Below are 18,469 nucleotides of genomic sequence, written 5' to 3' on the forward strand. Positions count from 1 at the left end.
GTGTTGTGACGTCTGCTGGTTCTGGTCGTCCTGGTTGATTTCGTCCTGTCCAGCTGCAGGAGGACTAAACTCATGCGTGATGCACTTCAACGTGCACCCAGTGATCCTTTTCCTCCAGAGTCGCTGCTTCTGGAGAAAGAAAAAGAAAAACACCCGTGGCTGAAGTCCAGTAATCTGCCTCGTCTCTCCGTCTTTCCCAGCATCACCTCCCCTCGGTGTCAATGGAAACACTTGACGCATACACCGGCGCAGCATTCCTGCTGCATCATTGCCTTAGGGGAGGAGCAGGACATGCGAGACAAACTAACATTTAGTTAACGATGCCGCGTCACACTGTAAACCTTTTGGTGGGTTTTAGGAGCTGCTCTTCCCAGACGTATTCGTTCAGAGTGATGCTACTTCCAGCCTCTTCCTCCCCGAGAAATAAATGAATAAAACTGGACTAGAAATTATGCACGCACTTTCATCAGGATTCTTGCAGCACATTTCTGGATGTTTTGCAACTTCTGGATGAACAGGGTGTTACAGAAATCAGGCCTGGAGGAGATAAAGACAGTTTTTCAACCTCAGAGGTTTATAGATACTCTTATGGTGGAAGAAACGAGTTTTAAAAAGATGATTGATGTTGTTATCAAATGAGAGCGTTGTCACTGTCGCTGAGAGAAGGATGACTTGACAGGAAAGAGAGACGGTGGTTATAGAAGACGAATACCTGATGAGGAGTGCCGGTCTATAGGGCTTTGGTTCTGGTGATGTTCAGCTGGAGAAGGTTCTGACCCATCCATGTCTTTATTTCCTCTGGGCAGGTGATGAGGATGATGGATGAGTATGAAGCTATTGCTGTTAGATCAAGGAAAACAAGCAGGGAGAGGAAGCCAACGTCGGCTAGCATGCGGAGGTCATTGGTGACCTTTGTCAGTGCTGTCTCTGTACTATCAGCAATCAAACCAGATCAAAACTTCTCAAACAGGAAGTGAGGATGGAGGAGATCCTGCAGTACCATCTGAGTAGTTTAACTCCTCTCAGTCGCCACATGTGCAGTATTAGCTTGGTGAGACATTTTAGGCCAAACGTAACTAGAACTTACTGAGTTTGAGTCGTGTGAAAGATGACGTTTAATGCTCCCGTGTTTTACATCCCCGCTGCATGCCTGGCTGACGTAAAAGTTTCTGCAAACGCAGCTGTTTAGGGCAAAGAGTAGCAACGCTGTTCAGAATTACAGAAGTTATTCTGTCCATCTGAACTCTAGTTGTTTTATTTCAGTTTTTGTTACTGCCATTGTGAATAATATTCAGGCTGGGTTCTCCAGCGAGAGCTTTAAAATCCCCTCGTTGGGTGCTGGTTTGTTGGGTTTTCCTCTGATTTCCTCTTCCTGCTCGTTCCTCATTGGTGGACAGCGTGTTACGTAGTGATGCATCCCTGATATATAACATACCATCTTACATCCTTATTCTTTTTTTTTGTAGTATTGCTATATTTCTGTATCATGAGCTACAAGCCAGGAGACGTTTGAAAAAAAAAAGACATAAAAAGGATGAAATATGGCCTTTAATAATCAAAATTCAATGCAGGTTTTTTTTTCTGACATCTGTGACTAAATCACCAAGAAAGAAGCTGTAGACCGAATAAAAACAACACAAGTTCTGAGTATTTATGGATCAACAGTTGAATAAAGACTATAATAAATGGAAGGACTCAAACTGTCCTTTAAGGTTCCCAAATAAAAACAAAATAACTTCAGATAAATGTCTTAAAATCTGCATTTTCAGACAAGGAGTTTAACCTGCCTTGGATTTCTAATCCTGCACAATAAGTTTTAATTGGCTAGTTAAGGTCAGTGCCTGTGGAAACGCACTAATGATAAACAAGAGGATCCTAGCGGATAAAAATTGGGCTCCAACTGTTGCAACTTTTACCCTTAAGGTTAGAAAAGCCCAAAGCTCCTCTTCCAGGAGCTCAATCTGCTTCATCGCTGGTAAAAGAAAAGGCTTTAAAGGTGCTTTTATCCACCCGGCGGCTGGTTTTCAGGCAGGTTCAGCGTTCTGCTGTTTTGCTCCCAGTGACCTCTGCCTCATTCACCCGGCCAACCAGCGAGCGCCGTGAGTAACAGAGAGCAGGAGGCGGCGAGGAGCGGCAGCAGATTCCTGTGTGTTTGTGTGAGCCGGAGACCGGGCCGGGGAAAAGCAGCCCAGAGAGAAATCTGGGTTGCGTTGAATGTTTGGAATGTTGAGGCTTTTGGCTTCAGTTTGTTCTGACGGAGGAGGAGGAGGAGGAGGGAGGAGGAAGAGGAGGAGGAGGGAGGGACAGGAGGAGGAGGGAAAGAGACAAAGGAGATAAGAAGGGAAGAGTGAAGAAGGAAAGGAAGACGGAGAAAAGGCTGGAAAATGTTCTGAGGACAGCCAACAGTTACTCTCTGCTCACAATAACTGTGCCACAGCTAATTATCCATAACCAGAGTTATTTTAGGTAATTGCTGCAGAATAGCAGCTAAAGTAGTTTCCATATATGATATGAACCAGCTGGGAGCCAGAAGCAACGCATCGTCTTCGGCCGCTTTAACCCTTCAGCCTTTATCTGTTTGGGCTGAGCGGATGTGGCCGTTAAATGGGTTTGGGTCCGTTAATCAGAACCTACAGAGAAATGTGGAGAAATTAAGCCGTTTAAGGGTCAACACGGGTTATCTTTATTAGTTCAAGGGAGGAAAAGCAGGAGGAGTTTTAACATCTAAGTCTGAAGGTTTCAGGAAAAAGTCTCTCATTCTGGACTGTAGGTGGATTAGCGGGTTCTACGCGTACCGGGTCGGTTGGTTCTGGCTTTGTCCCGGCTTCAGTTCACAGCCCCGGGATGTTTCCTGTGCTTCCTCTCCGCTGCGTTTCCTGTCAGCTTGCTGCACAATAAAAGCTACAGATGCCTGTAAAACCATAAGAAAACCCACTTTGAGAAAAAACTCCTTATGCTTGACCTTAATACTGAGACTTAATTAAGAACTTTTTACCAAAAAACATCTCACTATGTTCAGAAATGATGATAAAATGCAGCAGTTCATGGTGGGCTGAGATCTTTTATATTTCTTTGTTTGTCTTTGACTTATTGTGTTGGGAGAATTAACGAGATGAAAGCGTTCCAGTGAGTTAAATGTCTGCTTATTGGGACACTAATTAATATATTCCACAATTACTATTAAAATAATCACTAACTGTTCATTTTCAGTCAGAAAATCCTGTTTTTTGGCCAATTAGATCGACTGAATCTGCGTTTTTTTTTCTCTCTGCTGGCTTGTTTGAAAGCTTCGGCTTCCAGATGGTTTTATGGAAACACCTCAGAACATCGTTCTGAACATCTCTGCCTGAGCCCTGCAGACATGTTCAGTTTGGAGCTTTCTGTTTTATAATTTGATCCAAACTATTAAACTAAACTGCAGAGGTGTGATGCGGTGAGCTGACAACTATCCAAGGGTGGAAAGGATTAAATATATCAGTTTTTTTCTAAATGAATAACAAGACATTTTAATTATAAAGCACTTTTCATTTTTAAAAATATCTCAAAATGCTGCAGGACAAAACATTAAAAACAGAACATTATAGAAATGCACATTATATATAATATTATTATTATTATTATTATTATTGTTATTATTATTATTATTATTATTATATATTATTAGAAATACAATAAACTAAAAACATGAATAGTCAGTTTCCTTTTTTGCATTTTTATTTTTCTATTGTTTAAATATAAAGGTTCCTCCAATGAGGACAAATCTACATTTTTCAAAGATTTAAGGGGGTCCTGTCCCCCCCTGATCCCCCCAGGCTATCCGCCTCTGCAGCTGTGAAGCTGTTTCTGTCCCTGTGGTCACATCCAGCTCAGAGGCAGGAAGATGTTAAGACGCTTGTATTTATGTTCCTGCTCCCAGAGGAGTTTCATTTAAACAGAGAAAAAGGAGGAAAAACACGTTTGTGTGCTCCCGCCGTGGAAAATATGTTTTAAATTCTTTAAAAACGCTCGACACGATTGTCTTTTTGCAGGTTTTGGGTCAGTTTAACCATCGCCGAGCGCCTCGTCTGTGTCCTTTTTGTCCCTCGGCGTCTTTCTCTCGGCCGTCATGTGATTCCTGCTGCAGAGATGAGCAACGGAGCAGGAATCTGAGCTCCGGCCAGAACATTACATAAAGCTCCTTCCCTTCCCTCCGCACCTCCAGCTCAGCCAGAGAGGAAAAGGCTGACCCAGGGCCCGGCCCACGTCCACGAAGCACCACAGACATGTTTATCACAACACAGCGTCGTCCCCGGACCCGCAGGAGGAGAACGTCGGTAACTTTTCAGTGAAACATCTGAGGAAAGTTCTCCTGCAGCAGGTTCGCTCGTTGTTGGAGTTTCTGTGCCCTGAACTACAGCAGCAGGTCCTCAGCTGGATAAAACACAGCGTGGGACGCAGCATTTCCTTCAGACAGCAGCCTTTCACCTGCAGGCTCAGCAGAACCTCGCCGGTCCTGGAAAGCTGCAGAGAAAAACTCGTCTTTACCTCAGATATTTACCCAGGATGTTAAATAAGCAGCATATATGCATATCATTGGTAAAAAGGTGAAAAATGTCTGACCCGACGATCCGACCATGCTGAGGTTCTGAACCGGAGACCCTTGGAGACGTTTGGACCTGCCTGCCATCAGGAGATGGACTCCTCGTCCCGCCGTGTTCCTCACAGCTCTGACTAGAGCTGTTTTACTCCTTTACTGACTTTTACAGACCGACCTTCATCTGCCTTCCTTTAGCTGACCTGTTCTCTTGTTTTTCCCATTTTGTAGAGAAATACGCCTCCATCTCCAGTCACATTAACCCCCAGAGGAAACAGGAAGGCAGTGATAACTTCCTAGAATTACGCATCTATTTACTAAAGAGGAAATAAAGCAAAATAAAAAACGCTTCAGGCTTATTTGTCTCATAGAAACGTGAGTGTCAGGAAGTGTTGCACTAATTTATTTACTTTTTATTATTATTAACACGATTTTAAAAGGAGACTTGCAGATGTAGATGTAGATACTTTGTGTTTTTTTACCCACATGTATCAGGCTGGATGGACCCTTTGTTTTAGAGAAACTTTAAATTTAAAATCAGGTCTGCTGTCGGTTTGAATCCCAGGCAGAGATCCTGGTGCCTGAATGTTGGTTTGCTCCTCGTTTCCTTTGGTTTACACCTCAAACTTAAAGGATTTCTGCCTGCGCTGTTAAACCTGGTGAGATGTTAAAGCTCGGGATAATAAAACGTGTTCTGCCTGGGGGTGGAGGAACCTTTAGACGGCGCTGGCAGCCGTTTATGACCTTTTTTTAAAGGCATGAAAAGTTCAGCTTTCTGTTCTTCCTTCTTTTGTTTTCTCCACATTTTCTCCTTCCTCCGTTTCTCTGCCTTCTTATCAGCGCCGTGTTCCTTCTTCCTGTCTTTGTCCTTCTGCCGCTCCGTTTTCTCCCCTCCTCCCTCCCCGGAGAGACGGCGTCCGTCCCTCTGAATCCCTGACTTGGCAGCAGAGCGGACCGGAGCCCATAAAGGACATCTGTGTTGGAAACTCGGAGATGTTTCTGTGTTGTGTAACGCTGAGGAGTGGGCCGCTCCACTCTGACAGCAACAACATTATGAAATCGGTCATTAATTACTCCGGCAGTCATTCAGGCCACACTTCAGCATCAGGAGGCGCTGACCTCCTACATGAGGACACCAGGAGTGGATTTCAGTCCTAAAGCCAAACAGGGAACATTTTTTTTTAATGCTGGGTCTTACAATAATTATGTAAAATGTGTCTTTGTTTCACTTTTTGTGAAAGTAATGTTGGATCTGCATCGAAAACAGAAACATGTCCAAGTGTGGAGGTTGGAGGGGCTGCTGGAAATGAACCAGTGAAACTCGGTTCAAATCTAACGATATTTTTTACGCTACCCTGAAATTGTTTTGTGGCTTTTTTGTGTATTTCTGCAGCTTTAAGGTTAGGAAAGCTGCTCAGAAAGGCCTCAAACTGAAACCTCCTTGGCAACAAACACAAAACACACTCAGGGCTCACATCCTGCTGGCTGTGGATCGTATGTCAGAGTCATAAACTATTTGATTGGTTATTATATCCATATTATCCTATTAAACCCGCCTTTATGATCCTTTCTGTTCAGAAACTCCCAGTTCTGGTTCTGTTTGCAAATTTGAGCCTAAGAGATCGATTTCACCCTGAAGAAGTCGGAAAGTTTATCTGAATAAACATGTATTACTTCACTGGATTCACAAAGCAAATGGCTCTAAATGCACAGAGACACAAACAGAAATTTGCATCGGTAAAAAGTATTTATCCCCCTTAAATATGTTTCTTCTGTTTCTGCTTATTTGTCACATATCTAACAGCAGACACAGATAACCAGACTAATACAAAGAGCAAATGCAAGATAATGGTTTTGTTAAATAATAAAACCTACCCAAACCCACCTGGCCCCATGTGAAAAAGTAATCACGCCCTAAATAACTGGTTGTTTCGGCCTTGGCAGCAACAGGATTCTGGACCCACTCTGCTCTGAAGAATCATTTAAAATCAGAAACACTGGAGCATTAACTTCATTAACTTCCCAGCATAAGCAGCCAGTTTAAGGCCATATCAGCATTCCTATCAGGTTGGACTCCAGGCTTTGACTAGACCACTCAAAACCTTCCCTTTTGTGAATCTGCTGGTGTTCTTTGGATCATTACACGGCTGCAGAAACTTATTCTGTTTGAGCTTGAGGTTACAAACCCCTGGCTGGATATGATCCACCAGGACTTTCTGGAGAGCAGGACTCATGGTTCCAGTGACAGGAGCAAGTCTTCCAGTTCCTGAAGAAGCCGAGCAGCCCCATACCATCACACTGCCACCGCCGTGTTTAACTGTTGGTCCAATGCTCCGTCTCTGAGACACTGTGTCAGGTTCACACCAAATGTAACGGGACAAGCAGCCTCCATGTTTCACTTTTGTCCTCCAGAATATTTATATTAACATCTTTGGGATCATAAAGGTGTTTTTTTCTGTTTGGGGATACAGACTCCTTCAACCTACTTCATGTTGTCACTCTGGTCCTGTTTAGGTCATCTTTTGCTTCTGTAGGTCTAATAGTATTCAGGGTGTGTGAACTTCAGCTCAGCTTCGTAAAAGATGTTGGTTATTCATTAATTAGGGGGGTGGCTAATACGTTTCACACGATGTATTTATTCATATTATCCTTGTTTGATACTAAAATTATTTTGATGATCTAAAACATTTAACTGTATCAGAAGGGCTGAATACTTTATCACAGTACTGAGGTTTCTTCCTGTTTATGAGGAAGAATTTGAGCAGGAAGCAGACTTCAGACAATGATGCTGGATTATTTTCCCATTTGTCCTGTCAGAGATGTAGCGACTGTGCTGGTGTGACCGTTGGACCATCATGCACCTCATCCTGCTGCTGATCCTTCAGCTTCCAGCAGCCGCCGGACAAATCGATCCAGGTACGCTAACACACCCAGACAATCCATCCAGGTATGCTAACACACCTACACAATCCATCCAGGTATGCTAACACACCTAAACAATCCATCCAGGTATGCTAACACACCTACACAATCCATCCAGGTATGCTAACACACCTACACAATCCATCCAGGTATGCTAACACACCTACACAATCCATCCAGGTATGCTAACACACCCACACAATCCATCCAGGTATGCTAACACACCCAGACAATCCACCCAGGTATGCTAACACACCTACACAATCCATCCAGGTATGCTAACACACCTACACAATCCATCCAGGTATGCTAACACACCTACACAATCCATCCAGGTATGCTAACACACCCACACAATCCATCCAGGTATGCTAACACACCCAGACAATCCATCCAGGTATGCTAACACACCCAGACAATTCATCCAGGTATGCTAACACACCCAGACAATCCATCCAGGTACGCTAACACACCCAGACAATCCATCCAGGTATGCTAACACACCCAGACAATTCATCCAGTTATGCTAACACACCCAGACAATCCATTCAGGTATCCTAACACACCTACACAATCCATCCAGGTATGCTAACACACCCAGACAATCCATCCAAGTATGCTAACACACCTACACAATCCATCCAGGTATGCTAACACACCTACACAATCCATCCAGGTATGCTAACACACCTACACAATCCATCCAGGTACGCTAACACACCCAGACAATCCATCCAGGTACGCTAACACACCCAGACAATCCATCCAGGTACACTAACACACCCAGACAATCCATCCAGGTATGCTAACACACCCAGACAATTCATCCAGGTATGCTAAGACAACCAGACAATCCATCCAGGTATGCTAACACACCCAGACAATCCATCCAGGTATGCTAACACACCTACACAATCCATCCAGGTATGCTAACACACCTACACAATCCATCCAGGTATGCTAACACACCCAGACAATCCACCCAGTAAGGTATGCTAACACACCCAGACAATCCATCCAGGTATGCTAACACACCCACACAATCCATCCAGGTATGCTAACACACCCAGACAATCCACCCAGGTATGCTAACACACCTACACAATCCATCCAGGTATGCTAACACACCTACACAATCCATCCAGGTATGCTAACACACCCACACAATCCATCCAGGTATGCTAACACACCCAGACAATCCATCCAGGTATGCTAACACACCCAGACAATTCATCCAGGTATGCTAACACACCCAGACAATCCATCCAGGTACGCTAACACACCCAGACAATCCATCCAGGTATGCTAACACACCCAGACAATTCATCCAGTTATGCTAACACACCCAGACAATCCATTCAGGTATCCTAACACACCTACACAATCCATCCAGGTATGCTAACACACCCAGACAATCCATCCAGGTATGCTAACACACCCAGACATCCATCCAGGTACGCTAACACACCCAGACAATCCATCCAAGTATGCTAACACACCTACACAATCCATCCAGGTATGCTAACACACCTACACAATCCATCCAGGTATGCTAACACACCTACACAATCCATCCAGGTACGCTAACACACCCAGACAATCCATCCAGGTACGCTAACACACCCAGACAATCCATCCAGGTACACTAACACACCCAGACAATCCATCCAGGTATGCTAACACACCCAGACAATTCATCCAGGTATGCTAAGACAACCAGACAATCCATCCAGGTATGCTAACACACCTACACAATCCATCCAGGTACACTAACACACCTACACAATCCACCCAGGTATGCTAACACACCCAGACAATCCACCCAGTAAGGTATGCTAACACACCCAGACAATCCATCCAGGTATGCTAACACACCCAGACAATCCATCCAGGCATGCTAACACACCCAGGTAACAGGGTCCCCCTGCTGTGGACCAAACTCTACCGTAAACCCTAAACCAAAACTTTTTAGAGCTCAGGAAACGTCTCTGAAACTTTGTTTTCCCCCAAAGAGATCATTTGTATTTTGAAAACTCTCGTGTAATCTTCAGAACATTGTCGCTATCCGCTGGGCTTGGAGGACGGACGGATCAAAGATGAGGACCTGACAGCATCCAGCCAGTGGTACGACACCACCGGACCGCAGCACGCCAGGTCAGCGAGGCCTCATGTCTGCCCTGCTCCTCTTGTTTTTATCAAAGACCCGTTACCTGTTGTTCTTCAGAAGCTGACTCAGTTTCCTGAGGTGTCAGTCCAGTGGTCTGCGTACTTAGACCTTCCACTGTGGCTCTTGATCAAAAATGCTAAAGAATTGAGCTGTTTAAAAACGTAATGCTAAATATAAAATGCTTGCTTTAGCATTTTCTTTCCAGATGTCAGAGGCTTTGTTTCCACAAAAAAACGACATTAAAGTTTAATATTTGTTTTTATGGAGTTAAACTGTGTTTTTTTGATGCCATTTCTAAAAAGTTACATGTAGCCGATCTCATAACCCATATCTCTCATTAGGCTCCAGATCGCTCCAGTGGCGGTTTTTGATGCCTGCGTTAGTTTTACACCGCTGATGCCACAACAAACGGGAACCTTTAACCCGACCTCCTTGTTTCTGCCTGCAGGTTGAACTGTGAGGGAGGAGACGGCGCCTGGTGTCCTAAAGGACAGCTGGAGCCTTCAGACTCTCAGTACCTGCAGGTCTGGTTCTGCCCGGTTAAAGCTTAAAAGAACAGCAGCAGAATGAACTCGTTCTGCTTTAAGTAACTGAATCATTTCGATGAGGGGAAGACAGAGATGTGAAGTGAAAGGATTATAGACGTCCAGGTTGAATATGGTGTCTGATCTGCAACATTTAACCTCTCTGTGTGAATGAGCTCATCAGGGTCCATTTCTGCTCCGGAACATAAAACGTTCCCCACCTTACCCACGAGCTGTTTGCCCTTCATGTTCAGATCGACCTGCGCAGACTCACCTTCCTGACGCTGATCGGCACTCAGGGCCGCTACGCCAGAGGTCTGGGGAAGGAGTTCGCCCGGGAGTACGGTCTGAACTACAGCCGGGACGGACAGCTGTGGAAGACCTGGAGGAACCGGCTCGGAAAGGAGGTGAGCGACCCGAATCTGAGGAGAACCAGAGAGCCGGGGGCTCAAAGGTGGAGGTTTAGACGGCAGCTGGCTCGCAGAGCAGCGGCGGAGAGGAAGCTCCTGGAAGTAATGGAGGAAAGCAGGAGTCAAGAGGATGCAGGGATCAAACTGGTTTGCTGAGTAATGAACATCGGTCAGGCTTTATGGCCTCTGCAGCAGAACTGTTCTTTAGCGTTTATTTCAATTAAGAATTTGGATCATTGTAGGTCTGAGCGACATCTTGATATTTTCAGGAATATATGATGTTTATCGCGATATGTTTTTCTTTTCATAAAGTAATTACAAAAACATGTCTCTGAATCAAAGCTTCATCCCAAATATCTAACACATACATTTTTAACAAACAGCTGTAGATAAACATGACAAACAGCTGAAAAATAACCTAAGACCATCTTGATATAAACAATATAGTTTCATCTTGTCTTTTTTTTTAATATTTCAATATTTTAAAATCTCAATATATTGCCCAGCCCTGGTTTCTTGGGGATGTTCCGTAATAATAATAATTATTATTATTATTATTAGTAGTAGTAGTAGTATTGTTGGTAATAATATACTTAATAATAATAATCAGAACAACAATAATAATCTGAATAATTATTATTCTGATTATTATTGTTGTTAATAGTACTAATATAATCAATAATAATTACCATAGTTATAATAATTATTACTCTTATTATAATGGTTGTTAGAAAAAACAATAATTAATAACACTAATAATAATAATGCTAGAGTAATAGTATTAATAATAATAATAATAAGAAGAAGAATGTAACTATTATTATTTTAACTATTATTATTATTATTATTATTATTATTACTATTAACAATAATAATAATAACATAATAATAATATTATTATTAATAAATAACACCAATGATGATAGTAATAATGATAAATTTAGGCCCATGTTTTCCTCTCAGTCAGTGAGTTTTATCTCAGCGTGGACGTTTGCTCAGGTGTGTTCCCCTCCTTATTTCCCATCAGGTGCTGGAAGGCAACAAGAACACCTACGCCATCTCATCCAACGACCTGAAGCCCGCCATCATCGCCCGCTATGTACGCGTCATCCCCATCACCAGATCGCCCACCACCGTGTGCATGAGGGTGGAGCTGTACGGCTGTTCCTGGGAAGGTACCACAGTTAAAGGTTCTGAAGGTTCTGCTGAGGCCTGGTACTGAGCCCTTCACCTGCCGCAGGTGTTGGACTGTAAATCCTCACCAAGAGGTAGTTATGTTTCATGAATGCAGTAAAAGTCGCTGAGCTGTGCTAAAATAACAACGTTCTGATGTCGGTTCTGAAAACGACGCCAGTAACCCTTGGTGCGACCCGACCCAGAACATTCTCCTCCTGTGTTGTCTGCAGATGGTCTGACCTCCTACAGCGCTCCGGAGGGTCAGCTCATGGCGCTGCCCAGCTACCCCCACGTCAGCCTCAACGACTCCACGTACGACGGAGTCCGCAAGAAAAGGTCGGTCCAGTTAGACACCGCTGGGTCCAGTTAGACACCGCTGGGTCCAGTTAGACACCGATGGGTCCAGTTAGACACTGTCAGGTCCAGTTAGACACCGCCGGGTCCGGTTAGACACCGCTGGGTCCGCTTAGACACCGCCGGGTCCGGTTAGACACCGCTGGGTCCGGTTAGACACTGCCGGGTCCGGTTCCTCTCTTCCCCTGACTCACAGCCGCCTCCCCTGACAGGAAGCTGCTGGGAGGCCTGGGTCAGCTGACGGACGGCGTGACGGGCCAGGACAACTTCCTGATGACCCACCAGTACAACGTGTGGCCCGGATACGACTACCTGGGCTGGAGGAACGACACGGCGGGGACTCAGGGACACGTGGAGATGGAGTTTGGCTTCGACAGACTGAGAAACTTCACCTGCATGAAGGTTTACTTCCTCTTTATTTTATTCTCATTGCTGCTCTACGGTCTGCAGACGTTCTCCAGAACAAACAGACGGGTCCAGCAGGAGAAGATGTGAGGCAGACTTTATGCCCGACACTTGTTCTTGGACAAGTGGACAATCTTCAACTACAGTGTGGAGAAAAGTGTTTTGTTTTTTTCACTTAAAAGTTTCAGATCATCAAACAAATTCAAATATCAGACAAAAATAACAGAGAAAACTGAAAAGGCAGATTTCTGATGGTGATTTAATTTATTAGGGAATCCTCTTTTTTATTATTATTATTATTATTTTTTATGTTTTTATTAATTTTTTTATTTTTATTTTTTATTATTATTATTTTTTATGTTTTTATTAATTTTTTTATTTTTATTTTTTATTATTATTATTTATTTTTAATATAAAAATATTAGGGAATCCTTTTTTACTATTTTTTTAATTTTATTTTATAATATAAAAAACATTATGAGAGAATCCAACCCATCCTGGCTCTTCGTGAGACCTTCTCTCAGGAGAGAAGGACCCACCAGAAATGCTCCATCAACGATTCATCCAGGAGGTCTGGCATCTTAAACCCACTTGGGTTCTGCTGCAGGACCATGACTCAGAAAATGACAGAAGGTCCAGTTCTGAATGTCTGAAATCAAACAAACTTAAGGTTTAAGGGTGGCCTAGTTAAAGCCCAGATTTAAATGTGAACCATAAAGGGGCCTGTAGTCTCCTAGGGGCTTTACACTCTTACTCTGTTGGTTTATTATATTTTATTTCTGTGTTTTACGTTTTGTTTTTGCTTTATCTGTTAGTTAACAAAGCGAGTTGGTGAATATTTACACCACATGACCGGAGGTGTAGAGTTTGTACGCGATGAGTAAACAAGCAGAAGCGGTGGAGTCAAGCGGAGGTACGGAAAGGAAGAGGTTCTGTAACCCGGACCGTGTGGCTCGGGTCGGTCCTGGACCAGAATAAATAACTGCTCTGAGCAGTTATTTATGACATGATGGTGCATTTCTGCAGTTTTATCTTTTATTAATCTTTTTATATTTTTATTTCGTGTGGTTTTATGGTTGTTTTTTTATTGTAAAGCACTTTATGCTGTCAAAAGCGCTTTATAACCAACTGTAACTTCGGTGATTGTTTGCTGATCGCGCCGGGTGCAAAGTTCTTCTCAGGCTCAAAATGGACGGAGTAAACACTACCAGGCGTATTTTGTGTTATTTGGAGATTAATAGATGTTTTTGTGGGGTTTTATCTTCATAGTACATGACTAGGCCCCTTTAAACAAGTCAGATAAAACTAAGACTTGAATACTGTTATTACTATAACAGGGAGGCACAACTAGTTAGCTTTTGGGGGGGGGGGGGGGGGACCTGAAGCAACCAGATTGCTTCAGGTCCAATATTAAATTAAATCATCATTTGAAAACTGCATTTTGTATTTAATCAGGTTATCTTTATCTGATATTGACATTTGTTTGACGATCCGAAACATTTAAGTGGGACAAAAACAGGAAAGAATCTCTGAGGGGGTGAATACTTTTTCCACAGCACATCACTGATTTTGCTCCATCATCACCTTGACTTAATTCAGCTCAATTATATTTTATGTATATAACGCTAATTCATTAAACATGTCATCTCAAGGCTCTTTCTAAAGTCAGCTTCCATCAGATCCTCCAGATTGATCAGAAAGTTTCCTCTCTAAGGAAACCCAGCAGGTTGCATCAAGTCTCTCCAAGCAGCATTCACTCCTCCTGAAAGAGCGTAGAGCCACAGTGGACAGTCGTCTGCATTGTTGATGGCTTTGCAGCAATCCCTCATACTGAGCATGCATGAAGCGACAGTGGAGAGGAAAACTCCCCTTTAACAGGGAGGAGAACCTCCAGCAGAACCAGAACCAGGCTCAGTGTGAACTCTCATCTGCCTCCACCCACTGGGGCTTAGAGAAGACAGAGCAGAGACACAGAAAGCACAGAAGCTCACATTGACCAGGAGTACTTTCTATGTTAGATGGTAATAGAGGATAATCTGCCTCCCCTGATGATGTCACAGCTAACAGAAAACCAGACCAGGTGTACCTTCTATGAAGAGGGAGGGCCTAATGGTTATTTCCCGCGAGAGAAAAACTACCATCACGCTATCTGCACACATAGAGAAGAGCTGAGCTCTCCACCAACACAGAGGCAAAAATCAGCCACAGCACAGACATTTAACTGGGTTTGTCCAACCAGACGGGTTCAGTTTCTGTTTCAGTTGTTTCTGTTTTAACCAACAGAGCAGGCCTTTGGAATCTGGTGCTGCAGCAACTGAGTCCAGAGCAAAGAACGACTGACATTAAGAGCTGAAGGCGGACTTATGGGGGACCGTCAACCAAAGTAAAATGTCGTGACCTCCGCATTTCAGATCTGTCTGGATAATTAAAGACAGAAAGACTGTTTGCTTTGACTGCTGGCGCTGACCGGGAGCTTCTTTTAAAAACCAGCTGATCTTCTCCAGCAGCTAACAGCCGGTTCTAAGCAGCATTCAGAGCTGATAAATGTGTTGAATAGTGCTGAGGAAACTGTGCTGATGATATTAAAACATTCTGGTTCTGATAAGACCGTCCGTGGCTCTTCACAGACACAAACATTTACAGGATGATGTTCGCATTACGTGACTTTGTGACGCCGTGTCGGCTGTGGAGAAATCAAACTGCTTCTGTGTTGTTTTTAAATAAAAAAAAAACTGTTTAAATTAGAAAAATGTTGCCTGAAAACAGCTGGATGGGCTTTGGATTGAGATACTTGTCTCAACATTGACTCGTCTGGCTACAGAAGACGTCTCTAAAAATAAGTAAACTGTTCTTAAAATTTGTGTTTTTGTCCTAGCAGGTAAATATTATCTGCCGATGCAACGAGTATTTTGACGCCTAAAATAAGATAATTAGACATCCTGCACTTGAAATAAGACAATGGAGATGAGATCCTCCTATTTTAACAGCATAGATGTTATTCCATTAGCAGATAATCTTATTTACCTCCTCAAATCAAGGAAAGATACACTAACTTTAATAAAATATTACTTATTTTTGGTTCCGTTTTTGCAGTGCTGACTCTTTCACTCACGCCTGTTTCCAACCGTGGTCCAGGTTCACAGCAACAACATGTTCACCCGCGGGGTGAAGATCTTCTCCTCGGTTTCCTGCTGGTTTAAGCCCTACCTCACGGCGAGCTGGGAGCCGGAGCCGGTGTCCTTCGCCACCATTCTGGACGACAGGAACCCGAGCGCCCGCTACGTGACGGTGCCGCTGAACCGGCGCGCCGCCAGGTGGCTGCGCTGCCGCTTCTACTACGCCGACGTCTGGATGATGTTCAGCGAGATCTCGTTTCAGTCCGGTAAGAAAACGAGCCACTGGCGTAACTCAGGGCTGCGTGTTTGGTCCTTCTCTTTTTATTGATTTACTGCAATCTCTAAAACGTAATAAAACCGTATTTTTCTTTGCTAGAAGACATCATACTTCCAACACAACGGCCAATAATGGGGACCTCTGCTCCAGGTTACAGTGAAAGCACCATGACCACGACACCAGATGCCAATAATACGGGTAAAACACGTTCCTTTATTCACTAAATGTTTACAGTTTTTATCATTTCTGCACAAACCCTCATGTTTTCTCTCCTCCTCAGCAGCTGCTCCGTCAGCCAGCAGCCAGTCGGAGGAAGGGAACACGCCCGTTCTCATTGGCTGCCTGGTGACCATCATCCTCCTGCTGGTCATCATCATCTTCCTCATCCTGTGGTGCCAGTGCGTCTGCAAGGTGCTGGAGAAAGTACGGAGACCTGGTCTTTTCTGATCCTCCTGTTTTACAACGTGGTTAGAATGAATCCAAACAGATGATTTCCTTTTTTCTGGCCCAGGGTCCACGCCGGATCCTGGACGAGGAGCTGACGGTCCGGCTGTCGTCCTGCAGCGACACCATCGTTCTGCAGACCCCTCCGGTGCCTCCGCGGTCCAGGCATCCTCCTACAGGTAGACTTCTCAATATGGAGCCACAGCTCCAACAAACTCACTTTTTTAAACAAAGTTTAACTGATTTTTAAGAGTTTTAATATCCGGGTCTGCCAGCAAGCACAACGTCCCGTTTAATCTCCTCCTTCAGGTTGTTATTTATGTTTTCAGCAGACACGTGCATCATGTTTTCTCGCAGAAAACAGATCTTTTCTCCATTAGAGCACGTTTTGACCGCTGCAGAGATCCCATAACTCACTCAGAGGTCATCGGCGGAAACATGTAGAGCTCACATGGAGGAAACATTTGTCAGCAGAGGGCCAACGACACAGAAGTCAGCTCTGTGACGCGGCCGCAGTCTGTCGGGACAAACGGTTTTCCAGCTGCTGCCTCCGCTGCTCCGGCACAAACACCAACACAAGCCCAACGCTGGCATTAATAGTAAAAGTTAAAGCAATAAAAACACAATTTTACAGGTTAAAATAAAGCATTTAAAGCAGAAACAGTGAAAACAGAACCGGCCTGATGCCTCTCTCATGTTTCAGATGAAATAAGTTTATTCCTTAAGCTAAAGTTAAAATATATATATTAAATATCTGCCCAGCTCCTATAACCTTACAGGTCATCTGCTTCTACAGGTGCTGCAGGCTGCAGTGGTAGTTGTTCCCCAGATTGAATTTTTTTTTTTTCTTAGCAGTGTTTGTATTTCCTGCTCTTTTATCCTGGAAGCACTCCAGCTTCCTCCTTCTGCAGAAAATCACGTCTGTCGGCTTAAACTGTCGCTCTAAACTGACGGATGTCTTTGTGGGAGCGCTGACATCGCCCTGCAACACACACTATGAACATGAGTGAAGGCTACGTATGTCCAGAGCCTGATTCAGACCTGTTAGATCAAACATTTCTTCATGAATAGTTGTCCTACACTGCCTGGCCCAAAAAAAAACCTCTCTATCTGGATTTAACTCACACGTTATTTAACCCCAACTGGTGCAACAAGTTGCTTCTGCTTTCTTAAACAACCATGTGGAACGACACGTTCCGTGGTCGTCTGCTTCAGAAGGGTCAGACCATCCATCGGCGCGCTTCAAGCAGAGAAAACGTCTGAGGAGAGTGCAGAAATGACCAGTTGGGTTCAGAACTGTCCAACGCGTTATTAAAACCTGGAAGGATAGTGGGGGAAAAAATGTGGCCAGAAGGGAATCCTGAATGGTCGTGATCGGCGATAACTTAAACGTTTGGTGAAATCAAACTGAAGAAAATCAACAGTAGAACTCGGGGCTGTTGAATAGTGAAAGTAGGAACTCTGGAGATTTAGACTGAACAACTGTGTAGCCTTAAGAAAACCACTAATCAGTGAAGCTAACGGGGAAAAAAGGCTTAAGTTTGCTGGGGAGCATAAAGATTGGACCCTGGAGCAGCAGAAGAAGGTCATATAGTCCAGATTTACCCGTTCCAGAGTGATGGAGCATCAGGGTGAGAAAAGAGGCGGGTGGAGTGATTTACCCATCATGCCTGGCGCCTGCTGTACCAGCCTGTGGGGGCAGCCACAGACATCATATACGTAGACGCGTCATGAATATAAGGATCAATTTGTTCAATCTAAACATTGTGGTCTTCATTATTTCATAAAACTGTGTCACATGTGAACCTTTATGAACAGACTTTTTGGGGGAGTATTAAAGAGGTAAAATTAATAATATGAGAAAAAAGGACTAGGTAAATAAAGTAAAAATAAACAAACAAACAAACACAAAATGATATTGTTATGAGAAAAACATCATATTATGAGAATTAACGGGGAACATTTCCAGAATAGTCACAGTTTGCAGAATTATTTCACTCCTGGAGTAATAGGGCCAGGTTAGATTATTTAAATATTTTTATTCTTTAGGAGAATAAATTCAGGAGAATGAAGCTAAAGGGATACGAAAATAAACGTGTAA

General features: G+C 43.6%; 1 protein-coding gene across 4 annotated transcripts in view; it reads left to right on the top strand.

Annotated features, from left to right (window-relative positions):
- ddr2l (discoidin domain receptor family, member 2, like) overlaps positions 1-18,469 on the top strand; it is a 38,894-nt gene that overhangs the window by 6,506 nt on the left and 13,919 nt on the right. For 2 of the 4 annotated variants that reach the window (XM_036144275.1, XM_036144276.1), the window contains exons 2-12: positions 7,391-7,489; positions 9,547-9,649; positions 10,111-10,186; positions 10,441-10,593; positions 11,624-11,771; positions 12,003-12,108; positions 12,339-12,528; positions 15,667-15,913; positions 16,024-16,122; positions 16,205-16,347; positions 16,436-16,547. In XM_036144275.1, the coding sequence (XP_036000168.1) occupies positions 7,429-7,489; positions 9,547-9,649; positions 10,111-10,186; positions 10,441-10,593; positions 11,624-11,771; positions 12,003-12,108; positions 12,339-12,528; positions 15,667-15,913; positions 16,024-16,122; positions 16,205-16,347; positions 16,436-16,547 (1,438 nt within the window). In that variant the 5' untranslated portion in view covers positions 7,391-7,428. The remainder of the gene's footprint in view (positions 1-7,390; positions 7,490-9,546; positions 9,650-10,110; positions 10,187-10,440; positions 10,594-11,623; positions 11,772-12,002; positions 12,109-12,338; positions 12,529-15,666; positions 15,914-16,023; positions 16,123-16,204; positions 16,348-16,435; positions 16,548-18,469) is intronic. The other 2 variants (XM_036144277.1, XM_036144278.1) reach the window with 2 other exon arrangements.

This window comes from Fundulus heteroclitus, chromosome 12, assembly GCF_011125445.2.
Source record: "Fundulus heteroclitus isolate FHET01 chromosome 12, MU-UCD_Fhet_4.1, whole genome shotgun sequence".
Classification (NCBI taxonomy): domain Eukaryota; kingdom Metazoa; phylum Chordata; class Actinopteri; order Cyprinodontiformes; family Fundulidae; genus Fundulus; species Fundulus heteroclitus.